This window comes from Phoenix dactylifera, chromosome 9 (assembly GCF_051530095.1).
Source record: "Phoenix dactylifera cultivar Ajwa chromosome 9, Ajwa_hap1_PhDact_Kaust_v1.1, whole genome shotgun sequence".
Taxonomy (NCBI): domain Eukaryota; kingdom Viridiplantae; phylum Streptophyta; class Magnoliopsida; order Arecales; family Arecaceae; genus Phoenix; species Phoenix dactylifera.
The window spans coordinates 27,310,681-27,325,784 of record NC_143198.1 but is presented as its reverse complement, the minus strand read 5'-3'; the positions used below and the strand labels follow the sequence as shown (position 1 = coordinate 27,325,784).

The 15,104-nt window shown below is 37.0% G+C and overlaps 2 protein-coding genes and 1 non-coding gene across 3 annotated transcripts; 2 read left to right on the top strand and 1 right to left on the bottom strand.

Moving 5' to 3' along the window:
- Positions 1 to 51: 51 nt before the first annotated feature.
- LOC120103965 (GDSL esterase/lipase At4g10955-like) lies at positions 52 to 4,310 on the top strand. Its single transcript, XM_039131597.2, has 2 exons — positions 52 to 369; positions 3,101 to 4,310. Exons 1-2 carry the CDS (start codon positions 125 to 127, stop codon positions 4,089 to 4,091), a joined length of 1,236 nt encoding a protein of 411 aa, XP_038987525.2. The 5' UTR covers positions 52 to 124; the 3' UTR covers positions 4,092 to 4,310.
- A 1,358-nt stretch (positions 4,311 to 5,668) lies between these two features.
- On the bottom strand, positions 5,669 to 5,741 carry TRNAR-ACG (transfer RNA arginine (anticodon ACG)). The gene has a single exon. It is a non-coding gene; the product is annotated as a tRNA-Arg (tRNA).
- A 2,496-nt stretch (positions 5,742 to 8,237) lies between these two features.
- LOC103713227 (HMG-box (high mobility group) DNA-binding family protein) lies at positions 8,238 to 14,278 on the top strand. Its single transcript, XM_008800082.5, has 5 exons — positions 8,238 to 8,533; positions 9,509 to 9,566; positions 9,657 to 9,701; positions 13,909 to 13,989; positions 14,102 to 14,278. The coding sequence occupies exons 1-5, from the start codon at positions 8,379 to 8,381 to the stop codon at positions 14,144 to 14,146; spliced, it is 384 nt and encodes a 127-aa protein (XP_008798304.1). The 5' UTR covers positions 8,238 to 8,378; the 3' UTR covers positions 14,147 to 14,278.
- The last annotated feature ends 826 nt before the right edge of the window (positions 14,279 to 15,104 follow it).

Genomic DNA, 15,104 nt, shown 5'->3' with positions numbered 1-15,104 from the left:
AAAAAAAGGGGCCTTTTCTCTGATTCTCCTCTTTTTATATTCCATTCGTTGTTCTCCCTCTCTCTCTAACGCTTTATTCTCTGCTCTTTGCTCTGCTTTTTATCCCCTATTTTTCTAGAAAGTCATGCAAGGAGCGGTAGAGAGAAGAGCAGGCGAAGGAGGAGGAGGAGGAGGAGGAGGAGGAGAAGGGAAGACAGGAGGGTTCGGTTTGATGCCGAAGGGTTCTCTGGAAGAAAATGGAGGAGGAGAAGGAGAAGGGAAGAAGAGAAAGGTTTTGGAGGTGGTGGCGGGCCATCCGCACGATTTCCATGTGTCGGGCCCTCGCAATATCTCCTCTCCCAACTGGAGAGATGTCATCCGCTCCAGCTGGTTCGTTTTTCTTCTCTCTCTCTCTCTCTCTTTCGACATGTATCAAACCTTTTTGTCTTTTGTCTTGTTTCTCTCTTTGATTCAATGAATGTTCTAGTGGCTGACAGGGTTTTGGCGAAAACCCTATCAAGACTTCCGTGATGAGGAGTTTTCTATGTAGTTTTAGGGGTTTTATTCTCTGAAACTTTATGGTTGATGGAGTTAGAAACTTTTTTTTTTATAATGACGGTCTGTTTATTTTGTTATGTTTGATATTTTCGGGACTAAGGGCGTACAGTATCTATTTCTTGGAAATCTTCTTGTGGGTTCTTACTGAGAAAAGATGAGCAGAGAATTACCAAGGTCTAGGTCTTTACAGGGTTTGTTAGAAAGTTTTGAATCTTTTGATAAACATCTTAGATTAATGCCCTATGTGCATCTGTTTCTGTGTATTCTCTGGAATCCAAGTCACTAGCTGCAGAAATTGAAATTTTACCTACGTTATTGGGCAAGCATTATATTTCCAGGAAACAAAAAGGGGTGACCATAGTTGAGGAAAGAGAGCTATAGGATAGGATAAAAATCTTATCCTTACTAGTTACTAAATAAGTTATTAGATTTTCTTTTTGGCACATTCATGCAGACTATTGCTCATTTTTGATGAAACTAAATGGCAAAGTAAGGTAAATATTTTCTTTTTGGTAAAGTTGTTTCAGATATCAATGCATAAGGAGATTATGATCTCGAATGTTCATCAGATGTATGCATACTACATATGCAAACTTATAAATCTCTGTGCTATTAGGTTTCAGATGAATACACTCCTGTTAGTGAAATTTAGTCAAAGCATCTGGAAGAATTTAACATTGTTATGGTTGACATCAACTTGATTATAGTCAATTCTAGCTCTGGTGACTTAAATTGATTTTCAAGCACGACTAAGAGAAGGATGCGCCCACATGGACTTATCTAGAGAAGTGGCTGTTCCAAACCAAAGTAGTTCGGTTAGATGTTTCATTGAGCCAAACAAGCCAAATTTCTTTAGAGTTAGGGGTTGTTCTTTAGGTTTTGTATCATCAGATATCAACTTTTAACAAGCACAATGACTGGTGTGATGAGAGGACAATACTCACAACTCCGGTGTAACAAATTCTGATAGCAGCTAATACATTTTGTGATCATTTGAAAATATTTCTTAAGCATTGTCTCACTCCCTGTTATGTGAGGCCTTCCAGAAATGCCTTGAAGCTTAGATGTTTGACTGTATAAACAAAGGCATGTGTTTTGCTAGAGCGGCTCATGCAAGGCAAAACCTCTCTCACTCTGGTTTTTTTTTTGTCTGTTATATGATGAGAATACATTAATATTTGATTATTTCCATTGACAATGGAATAAAAGGGATGATCTTGTGTTTATTGTAGCATTAGTTTTGTCTAGATTAAAATCTCTCAAACTTGGGTGGAGTAGGCATCACACATTTTAAGCTATGCACTTACAGTAATTAGAACTTGGCAGGTGACTTTTTGATATATTTCCTTCAAGGTCTTCATACATGGAGTCTTCTTATTAAAGTTTGTAACATAAATGAGTGCAGATTGAACAATAATATCAAAATCCATAAGTTTTCGCATGGTATTTCTTGATTTTTAAGCTTTTCTACTATACGAAGGAAAGTTTATGGAGTTTGTCTTAGCCTTGAGGCTCATGCCCCACCTCACTGAGTACCAAATCATCCTGTCTTACAACTCTGACTTCTGAAATGTTGCTTTTTATGAGCAATCTAACTCAGAATATATTTACTCTGTTGATTCACTTCTACCCATTTAATTTGAGTTGTTTGAACTAGTGCAACTTGAAAACCTATCCACTTCTCATCTACACAATTGAAATAATCACAAGTTGTTAAACCTGTTTTGATTAGATGGTCTTGTTTCGTTTTTTAAAATAACTAAAAAACTGATACTACTTAACAAATAACTAATGGATATATACTTTTGATAATCAAAATGTAAAAACCTCTTAGATCCAGTTTACCACTATATTAACAATCCTGGCTAACCCTACGTCTGTCATGCTCATGATAACCTCACCCTGCCCTTTCTTTCTTTTAGCTGCATTAAACTAAGGCAGGCAACACAGTTGCTATAGTATTCTTGTATACTCCTTTTAAGCAAGAGGAATGAAAACTAGAAGTTCCAATTTCCTTTAGGTACATGTCGTAGTAGAAACATTAAATATCTGAGAAGGATCACATAAGTATCCTATGTTATTTCTTTATTGTTTATCTTTTCTCCCAATGTAATAATTTCAACCACTAGCAGGAGAAATTGGATGGATTTTATATAATGAATGAATGTAGAGACGAAAGTCAATGAGATGAAGTACCTTATACTTGCAAATGACCATCATCTTTGTTTGCAGTACATGCACAAACTTCTTGTTCATTTGATGAAATCAATAAACAGGTACAATAAAATGTTCATATTCTTAAGTCTAAGTATAAATCAAATGTTTAGTGATTAAATAATTTGAAATGATGTTCGATATTCTAAATTACATTTGCAGACTTGTGCTCATCAATTTCTATTGTCTCTTTTGTCCATTTGAGATTTATTGAGAATATCTAGGCTGTCGATTTGGTTGAGGATATAAGAGGTTACTACTCAGTTTACACTTCTGTTGGTTCTGGTTTTGCTGTTTTAGACTAAACTGTTTGCGACATGTAAAACACGACTCTCTGTTGGGGTTTCAGGAGGGATCCAAATTACAGGAGGACTGTGATAGCATGTTTTATACATGCAGTCTACTTGCTAGAACTAGACAGACAAGAAAGAAGAACCGAAGAGAATGGTCTTGCTCCAAAATGGTGGAAGCCCTTCAAATACAAGCTGACAAAGGCCTTAGTGGATGAGAGGGATGGCTCTGTTTATGGCGCTGTTCTAGAGTGGGACCGCTCTGCTGCTTTATCTGATTTCATATTTCTGCGACCAAGTGGGGCACCAAAGGCTGTCCTTGTGCTCAGGGGAACACTACTGAAGAGCCCAACCATTAGAAGAGATCTAGAGGATGATCTTCGCTTCTTGGCCTGGGAAAGCTTGAAAGGTTCAGTTAGGTTTCATGGGGCTTTGGAAGCACTGAAAACGGTCGCTGACAGGTTTGGCAGCAACAATGTTTGCATCGGTGGCCATTCCTTGGGGGCTGGTTTTGCTCTCCAAGTAGGCAAAGCACTGGCCAATCAAGGGGTGTTTGTGGAGTGCCATTTGTTTAACCCACCTTCTGTTTCACTGGCCACAAGTGTGAGAATTATCAGTGAGAAGGCTGGCTTTCTCTGGAAGAAAATTAAGGCAAGGTTGCCTTCGAAACATGAAGTTTTGCCCGAGAGCGAGGAGGCGGCTTCTGGAAATGAAGAAAATAAATTACATGCAGAGATAAAGAAATGGGTACCGAATTTATATATAAATAATAGTGATTACATTGGTTGTTATTACATTGATTCTGCTGGCACTGCTGTTGCTACCACTGGGGGTTCAAACAAGACATATACAAATGGTGGGAATGGAGATATAGCAGCAAAGCTTTTTGTGATGTCCAAGGGGCCAAAGAAATTTCTTGAAGCTCATGGGTTGGAGCAATGGTGGGCTGATGATATGGAACTCCAACTAGCCCTCGAACACAGCAAGCTCATAAACAGGCAGCTAAGGTCTTATACAACACCACCAACCCTACCTCCTGGGAAGTCATAGTTGGAGCTACTGCCAGGATATCTATAATTTTCTTCTCCTCACTCATCCAGTTCTCGCAGTATGTTATGCTCTTCTTGAGTATGGTTCAAGTAACTTGCAGTTTATACCCTTTTATCTTTCATAAGCATCAGCATTCACTTGTTATCTACTCTTTTAATTAGATGCTAGAAATCAATGTACTCGGTCTGGTGCAAGTTAATGGGAAGGATTTTTCCTCCATGACTTTTATTAGCCTTCAAGAAAGCAATGAATAACATAACAATTTTCTTTTTAAAGAAAAAGGGAGGGAAAGCCTCTTTTTTTGGATTCCAAGAGGAGGTTTCGCTTGTTAAGTTACCGGTAAGGTTGCCCAAAAATTTACTTTTTTTTCACCATTGTTAGATACCATTTTACTTTTGGCACTCTACTCTTAAGCATCTATAAATTATATTGCCTCAAACTTGTGTTTGATAGAGGAAATGTTGTTTGAAAATGATGTTATGTTGGAATAATCAAGGAAATTGTGAAATTGCCAGAAGAGGAACATTCATGGGGGAATGCTGGCACATCTGAATACGCACCATATCAAATTTGCTTTCTGTCCAAAAATATGAGCAGACAATCAATAAGAATATAACAAGCCATTGGGCCTGTAATCCAAGCACTAAATTGCATAGTGGGATGCTGTAGTTGAGAAAAAAAAGTCTTGATTAAGAATGACAAAAATGTGTAAAAGAAAAGAAGTAAACTTGGATTGATTTTTAACCACTGCAAATGACTTTTAGCACTATAAGGATGTAATTATTTGGACAGTTAACTTTTTGTAATCCTGGAGAAAGAATGCAGAGTGAGATACCTGAGTAGAATTTTTGTCATAAATGTTCAAATGTTGGATTTCTATTTTAGGTAGTAAATACAATTTATAATATGCAGAGATCTCTCAACGTGCAGACAGTAAGAGTTCGGCATGACTAATTTGACATGCAATCTAATCTCTGAAAATCTTGAATTCTATGTTCTGTATAGTCCTTGAACCACTTCATGTTGTTTTCTTTACATTTTATGAGTCTTGTAATCGTAGTTTGTACTTTGTAGGACATGTTTAGCATCGGCCACTATGTCTGCTCTACCATGTTCTTTGCCTCACCGAAATCTCATTCTGATTCAACTCATGTTGTGAGATCTCATTCCTAGTATCTGAATTTTACTGGACTTTTGGGTTGATGATAGTTTTCTAGTTTGCAATGGTTTTCTGATTGTTTCAGGATCAAATTGAAAGTACTTGCTCAACCTAACCAACCAGAAATTTAGAATTGTCAAGCCAAAGTACTGTTCCAAATAGAAGCCAGCAGTGATTATACATAAGTGCAAGCTCTGATTTCGAATCATAATAATGTTGGCCTCAAGGGTTCGTACTAAACCCCTTGAAATTGTGGCATAAAATCTGATGACCGGAATGGAGCTTAAAACATTCTTTTGCTTTCAAGTTCCAGACACCAAGATAAAGTGATAGAGAAAGCCCGTCTGATGACTGTAGCTTAGCAATTGCATCAAACAGCATCATAGCTGTATTTAAAAAATTAAGCGCGGCAAGGAAGCGACTCCGCTGGGGATCGAACCCAGAATCTCTGGTTCCGTAGACCAGCGCCTTATCCATTGGGCCACGGAGTCATTGGGTGCAAATCGATCAAACGGTTTTATATCTGTTTCAAAATGAACCAGGATTTTCAATTTTGTTCCCAAGGCTGGGGAAATTATTGCCTATGCTGCGTGCGACGATTTCTCCTTGACGAGGTAGAGCATGTCGAGCCAAACATTGATGCCGATAAAGTCATAACTAGGAGAATAGGCAAGGTGTTAAAATTTATTGATTGATTGATTATGCCAAACTTAGTCAGCTTTACCAAATTTCACTATTGATTGTGCTAAATATGATTAACTTTTATGACAAATAGCCGAGAACGGGAGGAAAAGAGGTGCCTCCACCTCTTTGGAGGAGATGTGGTGGCGGCTGCCTCGCTTAGTGACAACTTGGAGAGTATGGAGCGGACGATTTTGTCTCTTAAATGCACCTTTGTTGTGAGGGCTAGGAGGATCCTCTGCATTCCTTCTCCCTCTTTAAAATATGGATTGTGCTCCTTTCCCGCCAAAAGTAGAATTGCTCATTATATTTCATTCCACCAGTCCTGTAAATCATCAGATTGTTTTCAGAGAAACATAATAAAAGGCTGAAATAACAAATAATTGCTGTAATTTATGTTGGCCAAAAATAACAGAGGAGACTCATTTTTACGGATATTGATATTATTGAAATCTTATCAAAAGCAAAATAAATCGAAGAACAGATCTAAATAAGTGGTGCCTTGGTGGGATTGGCATGCATGTCATGTTCTAATTGGGAGCGATTGCATGTACATAATAATGTCCAGCACTACTATTCATATTGGATGTTATCTATTGTTTCCTAAGCTATCAATCCAAATGCCTCTGTTAGTTGCCCTTGGAAATCAAAGTTAGCATCCTAAAATTTTTACCTCCAGCAATTTTCACAACCAAGGCATGTGGCTCTTCACTCCTAGATATTATGCATGTAATATGCACTTTTTTGGCTAACAACCTTGAGAAGTTTATGCTAGGATCTATTTATATTTATTCTTAATTTTGATTAGGGCGAAGAGCCATAGTCCTTCTTCATTCTTATAGATAGACTTTTTCGAGGGTGCTGATGTTGAATTTTTAGATTATTTGCCTTGATTGTTGTTGAATTAGCACTCATCTATTAGGCCTTGTTGCTATTTTCCTATGATGGCTTGTCAGAGATGTTTGCTTCTTTTTATTTTTTTAAAGAAAAAAAGAGATGCCTGTCATTTTTTTGACAAAAAAGAGATATTTGTCATTTTAATATTTTCCATCAAACACCAATTGAAATAATTTCACCGTGATTATGTAGTCTATACTTGTTAGTGATAATTAATGGTAACTAGTGCAAGCATGCAACATGCATGGATGGAGGAGAAGCGGCGATAATTTCATAATCTAAATATATTGATGAATGTAAATTTATCTAAAATTCATGCATTTTTCTTTTTTATTCTCTCGTGGAGATGGAGAATTGAATTGGATAGATGTGATTGTTGAAGAAGGGACATGAAGATAATACAATACAAATTTATGACTATTTCATTGCCAATAAATGTTGAAGACTTTTTTTTAATCATAATATCATAATACCATAGGAGGAGTGGCATGCACATCGTTTGATAAGTTAATGCATATCTTTTGACATCTGTGCATGCGCATGTATGTGTGGTGGTATTCAAATTAAAGGGTGATCATTATATTCTACGAATAGGGTGCTAATTATTAACTAATCCCTCCAGACAATGTATAACTGATTTTGAATTTTAAAGTTGGGTATAGTAAACTCATTGTACCAAGTTCAAATATGGCCATAAGGCAAAATATCCAAACCTATATCCTTGTAATGCAAATATATCATGCAATGAAAAAAAATTAATGTCTTCAAATTCAAGGACAATAGTTATCTTTTGCAAATAGGGTTATTCAGTGAAACCACACAATTTGATGACTTAACCCTCACGATAAAAGATCATTCGTTTTGAGGCTTAATATTAGGTTCCATGAACTCATTCCACTTGGTTCAAATAATCCTACCTATTGATTTTTATGGATTCTGTTATTTGGACTTATTCAGAAAATACGAAATTTAATGTAAGTACTGATGCGAAAGGCAGTAGCCATTGGTTTTTGCTCGGTGGAGACCAACAGAAGTCATAAAATGATACTAAAGTATTAATCTAATTTTGAACAAAGATGGGAAGAAAGCTTTAAAAATGATACCATAACAGTGAGCAATCAGCATCTAATCATGAATCCAAACCAAACCAATTCGCACAAAAAGAACCCAAATCCGAACCAGATTAGCTTTACGGCATGGTTCCATCATGCTGGATTTCAGTCGAGTTCGACCATTTTACACCCCTATTAATGCAAAGGAAGCATTGGAGCCGAGCGACTTCTTTGGGTCGAGCCTGTCTTCCTCTCCCAAGTTCGACCAGTTCCGGTCCAAGTTTGAGAAGGCGACCTCGGACCGAGGAGCCAGCCAAGAGGCCGTACCAATAAGATGGCCGGGGCGAGGCGCCTTTCCTACAATCACCGGTTTCATTAGAGGCCGACAAGCGGAAGCGCTGAAGCCAGAAGCAGAGCAAATCCTCTTCGCCTCAATCGTCGCCTTTTTCTTCCCCCAGCCTCCATTCGCCGTCTTCTTTTCTCCGTCGCCCCGAGTAGATGAAGACGAGAGCGAAGCAAGCCAAACCCACCAAGAAGCCGGCGAAGCCCAAAGCGCCCGCCATGAAGCCGACGAAGCCCAAGGCAAAGAAGAGACCGGTCAAGGACGACGCCCGCAAGCCCAAGAAGCCCCCCACGGCTTTCTTCTACTACCTGTACGCCCTCGCCCTCTCTCTCCGCTCGGTTTTTTTTTTTTTTTTGTACCCCTTCTACCCTAACTAACTCGGTTCATCGCTTCTTTTATCTCCATCCTTTTCGGTTTTTAGTTTGATTTGAAGTTTTCCGGTGAGCTATTAATGATCTTGATGTCGTTTGAAGTCTTTATTTCTGGCTAGGTTGAGAAATGTTTGCTGAATCTGTTTTTTTTTTTTGGACCATGGTGCTGATTACCATGAGGATGTGATGTATTTATCGCATAACTTAAAACATCGAAAGGATGTATGCCAATTCCAGATGCAGTCGATGAATGATTATTATTACTGCAAAGATTTGTCAATGACCTCGTACTGTAATCTTCTGTAAAATAGCGATGGCGAGTTGAACAAACTGGGTCATGGGCCGAATTTCCCACCAGTGAAAATGTATATATGTAGAATTGAATCAACTGGAAGCAGGCATAAATTTCAAACTGAGATGGATTAGCTGTGGTTCCCGCAAAATGATGAGAGCCAGAGGAAATTGTAGGCTCTGGATTTGGAAGAGCTCCAATGAAGAGTGGGTTTTGGTTCCATGTATGTGATATAGGTGGAGTCATGGTAGCATTTCTTTAGGTTATAAGCAAAAGAGGAAAAATCTTGCACCTAATACTGGACCATAGTTACACTATGACACTCTTTGACTAACAAAAGGAAATTTACCCTTTCACAAACAATTCTATCAGAACATGCATATAATTCATGAATAATTGTTATTATTGACTCAAATTATATAGTTCATTCAATCTATCCATTTTTACATGATTTATTTTCTTTTCTCCGTTTCTTCTTCCAGTTTTCATTTATGTACCATTCTCAGTTAGTTTAGGTTTCCATCATATGTTATTTTCTTTACAGTAGTTTATACTAATGGAAAGATTACTTTTTTTTTCTTGAAAAAAAATCGTGTACTGAAACTTTGTTTTTGTTTTGAAGGGAAGATTTTCGGAAGACCTTCCAACAAGAAAATCCAGGTGTCAAATCAATGCGTGATGTATGCTACGGGTACCCTCTACTTGATGTTCAAACTGCATTCTCTTAATTCGTTTTCGGTTGCATGATGTAAGTGTTGCTTGTATTTCAGATAGGAAAGGCATGCGGGGAGAAGTGGAAAACAATGTCATTTGAGGTTTGAATCTATTATTCCTTTACCCTTTCAATTATGCATAAGCTTTAAGTTTGTTATTTATTTGACTTGTCAATTACTTATAGTGAGCCTAAAAAGAGAAGCATAACCTTTTCCTTCTCATATACCAAGATTATTTATAATTGCGAAAGTGATGGAGCTAACATAAATCTTGAGAGAAGAGGGAGACAACATGTCAATGTTGGAGTGGGACATCTATAAGTGACAAGGTTAAAAATACAACAAAAAAGTTTTATGCCATGTGCCTTCTAGAAGTTGAGTCTTGGCATAATGGTAAGGCTGCTCTACTGTGACGTAGGTGTCATGGGTTGAGATGGTTGCACAAATATATTTGTCAAGGATTTTTCTCTTTTTTTTGGCTAAAAGAGTCTACTATGGTGGGCTACATTTTGTCATTCCAAAATGGTTGCATCATATACTAACTTTTGAAAATCACATCTATCAAATGTTTGAATATGGCTCATCTTATCACTTCAAAATGGTTGATCAAGAGAAGTTTGAGATTATGAGTGGTCCATGACCCATTAACTGCAGTAAATTTTTTTTTCCTGGTCTTTCTTATCAAGAAGATCTTGACATGAATAATTTTTTGTTCCATAGGAATGGTATCACCATTTTTAAAATCTTTTCAGAGTCGAGGTGTTGTAAGAATTAACAAAGCTTATAGCTATGTCGTATAAAGGTGCAATATTCATCTAGAGCAAGAAAGAAAAAAATTGCATGTCATGACTGTGTCGGTTGTAGCATGGTACGCTTATCTCATGTGATACCATGGTGACACTTGCATGCACTGACATTGAATGATGCAGAATCTATGGAAGATTCACAACTAGCATGCTGTGGTATGCTATTTATTTATTTTTCCTTGTAACATAGGGTAAATTTAACTCTTCTACATAATCTATAGAATGCACTAAGCATCTATTGAATTTTTTTGAATCATAAGATATCTCTTCTGATCACTGTTTATTATATACACAAACATAATTATGCTTACATAATGACTGAAGAAAGTGAGGCACGTAGTATATTTACACATTACAGGACATTGTAGATGCTCTAGACATACTGCTGTTACCATGGAAAGCTTATTTAGAGATAGTATCATGGGAAGCTAATTTAACTGCAGTTCTATGAGAAGGATTTCAGACCTTCCAAAATAGAAAGAAAAAAATGTTCAGGAAAGTCAGGGAGGATACGGGCCTGTACCACTACATATTGGTTTATGCAGATGTCTGTTCTTTCAGTAGACATTGACGGAGTAATATAGACCACTACAGCAATAGATAAGTTTGTGCGCTATGTTATGCTGACAACCTACTACAGTTGTACATACTGTAGTTACTATATGGTGTGAATCAGCACCTACATCCTTCACTCAGAGTACCTAAGGTTATTCAAGTGGACCTTCTTGCCCCAAAAATGCTGTCTGTTTATGAAAACTATAGCAAACTAGCCTAAGATTGATGTTTTACGCAAGAATAAGAATAATTCTAAGAGACTAAAGATTGGACGCATAACATGCATTGGGCTATGGTAAATAAGAGAAATATGTGGAGTGCCTTTGAGAGATAAGAGTACATTATTGGCTGGCCCAGGGAGAGGGAATATGTCTTAAGTGGTTAAAGGTGGTCGGAGCACAATAAACTACTTTTGGAAGTAACAAGGTTGGGACAAAATTGCGAAGGAGAACTGAAAAGGGGAATTGAAAATATTAAGTGCAACGTCTTGGATGAATAAATACAATCATCGATGATTGGATATTCCATCACCTAGGAAAATTGATTAGAGAAGACCAAAAGATCCTTCGAAGTGATTAGTTTTGTTATTTCATATCATTTTTAGAAGCACAAAGACTCCAGAATATTTGAATACGTAGATGGATTGAACTCCATTGCCGATGTCTTCCAACCGCTGCATTCCAGGGAAGACAAGAGGCAGGCATGATAAGGCTCAGGACGCTGTTTGGATCTGGAAGTTACTTGAAGAATGCGCAAACACATGAGTTTGGTACAGATGATAATTAGATGGTCGGGTTGGGAAGTGTGGAGTTGAAGATGACAAAATCACACCGAGAGAGGATCCACTATGAGCATTTTATTTGAATGGATGAGTCAAAAGGGAGTTGAGGGGAGCCTAAGAAACCTTAAAAGAAGCTGTGAAGAAATATTTGCAAGCTCTTGATTATTGTGGATTATTACTTGACAATAATAAAGCACAAAGAAAGATTTATAAGTGGAGTAGGTCTTGTTTGGTTATCGTAATAGACCACAAATAGTCAATCTTCTCTAGAAAGATGTTTTGGAGGAGTTTTTAAGTAGAGCTATTTATATGGAATAAGGGCACTTGTTTGTGGATGATGAAAGTGCCATCCGAATAAAACTACCATGAGGAAGAAGACTTTGACTTTTATAACCTATAATTCGAATAAATTAAATAAAGAAAATTCAAAGAGGAAATCTCACTTTTGTTGGTATTATTTATTTGTAGGCATTTGAACTGACATGGTAATATCCATTCTGAGTGTAGCATATATCCGTACTTCATAGATAAGTTATTTAGCATGAACCATAAGAGATATATAGATCTTATGGATCTTGGCGAAAGGATTTGAAACTGCATCATATTTCCTTTCAGGATTATTTTAGTTTGGACTATGTAGAGTGCGGATGTGAGGTTGTTACATGGATGGAATAATGACATCACTTGTTACACCAAGGAAGGTGCAGCATCACAGCATATTATATGGCGGTAGGAAGGAAAGGAAGATAAGATCATTGGAAGGATCTCAGTTAGAAATGCATTTTGTGGTAGAATGGTCAAGGAAAAAGTTGATATTTGTGATTTGAACAGGATTATAAATGTATACCAGAGTAGACTGGTAACATAGGGAGACATATGTAAACTAATAATATATTTAAAATTTTATGTCTATGCTTATCTATACTTATGTTCATCCTTTTGACTTAGATCTCTAGGTAAATGTTTTATCCACCAAAATTTCTCTGATGGGGTAGGTGTTCTTGAATTTAGGAGCTTCTCATATGAACTTTCCCTTTGTACTTGATTGTCATCAATTTTTGTTGGGCAGAGGGAAAAGTGTCTCTTTCTGGCATCTTCACAAATGCACCTATTACTTATTTTTTATCACTGTAACCATTCCCGTAAATATGAGATCCTTCAGTCTCTCCTCGAGTGTCTTAAATATATGAGAGATGTTTGCTAATCAAATACAAGAAGTCTACTGCTTCTCTATGCCACCATCGTCTTGCCCCATATAGGAACACAAGTGTAGACATGATGGTGGAAGGAAATGGTACAGCTACTGATAGTTGCTGGTTGGTGGTGGCAGTGGGATACTTTTGACACGTTTGGTGGCATAAAAATATGTAGGAAAAGATCTGAACGGTTGGACAAAGAAGGGTAGACTTGGTATATATCTAGGTAATCAGCCAATTAGGTAGCTGAATAAAATTAAGATGACATTGGAAATAAATAAGAAGAAATGGTGGGAAGAAAGCATGCAGAACTCAGTAACATAGAATCATGTGGAAAATAGCTTCAATCCTCATTAATGCGGATTATTCAGTTAACTAGGTTTTCCTGATGTTAATTATCCCTTAATCCCACCAAATATTCATCACAATTTATTTGAAGGTATTGTCTTGTCCTTCTACATCTACAATCTATAACCTTACAGGAGTAGATCCTATACATCAAAAAGAAAACCTGATTGCTTTTCTTGTTAAAGAAGGCTCCACTGTAACTTGTTAAACAACGCGAAGCCTCATTCGTTGCAAATATGGGGTGCAACTGTAACTTTTATCAAGAAGGCTCCACAAAAACAGCAAGCAGGATATAAGGAAAATCTCTATGTGCACAAGGAACATGTAAAGAGATCTATCAAGAAGGCTCCACAAAAGCAATAAGCAGGTTATAAGAAAAATATCTATTTGCACCAGGAATAGATTATGTAAAGAGCCTGTTTTGTTTTTGTTCTATAGAAAACATTTGGTGAACAAAATGAAAGAAAAAGCATAAAATATGACAGTTATAAGGTCACTTTTTTCCTCTTAGAAGTTTTAAGTGATACCCAGTTGTGCTAGTTTTCGGATTTGGGAAATTAAATTATAGCGGATGCTACTATATTACACTTTTGCCAATCATTTGCTGTCAACTTGTTTGATAGGAAAAGGTGCAATATTATGATAAAGCTACTGAAAAACGAGCTGAGTTTGAGAAGGCCATGGCAGAATACATGAAGAAAAAGGTAAATGATTTGTTAGTGGAGACCTTTTGTTACACTTGCCTTCTCTTTGTGGTCTTGTGTTCCTTTTTTTGTTCCTGTACAATTACATATTATCGTCACTATTTTCTTGCAGGAAAGTGGTGAGTTATCTGAGGAGCCTGATGATGAGTATGAGTGACTGGGATGGGGAATATAGTTGATGAGAAATTGAGGGACCAATGCAGAAACCAATCTCTTGTACATGATACTGATGAATCCATTTTATTAAATGGGATGCCAAATTCATCTTTTCCATGTTGCATAGTTCTAATGGGCACCTTTCTGTTCCTCTTGCTCTTGCTTTCCTCTGTCTATGAATGCTCTTTTTTCTTTTTCTTTTTTTTTTAAAAGAAATTTGAAGTGCCATCATCAATGAAGTGCTTGACATAGATCTCGAAAATTTTCAAGAACATATATACAGGATGAGCTTATATAATGATCAAATGCTAATATTTATTCTCTGGACCTCAGAAAGCTAGGATAGATATTGCAGTTATAGCTACTGTTTTACAAACTCTCAAGCAGTATCTCTAAGCTGTTGCATCCCACAACCGCATTTTTACATTATCAGTAACTTCAAATTCTATGATCTTAGTATAGGTTTTCTCTTAGTGCTTTTTCAATCGAATAGCCCTGGTGAGACCACGGAAATTCTTTATCTGTTGCATGTTATCTTTTATTATATATAAAGCATATGCAGAGCCAGGTTGAGCATTTGCATGCGAGGCCATGTTTCACTTCCCTTTTGAATGCATCCTTGTTCTTAAAGAAAACTCTTCATGTTATTTTCTTCTCTTTTCTTTTTCTATTGAAAGTATATTTCTCAAATGTACTGTAAGTACTCATAATTGATGGTCATAGCCTAAGACTAGTTATCGCAAAAGAAAGCTATTGAAGGCAATATTGTTGCACTTGAGCTGTGATTCAACTTTGTTGCACGTACAGCGATGATTCCATTAAAAATTACTCTGTGAGAGAACCCAAGGATGCGGTTTTTCCTTTCCACTGGTGCACTGAGACCGTGGAACGAATGCAAGGAAAAGATAAGGCGGCATGCTTTTGTCTGGGTGAGAGGTCCGCGTAGGATTTTATTTGTT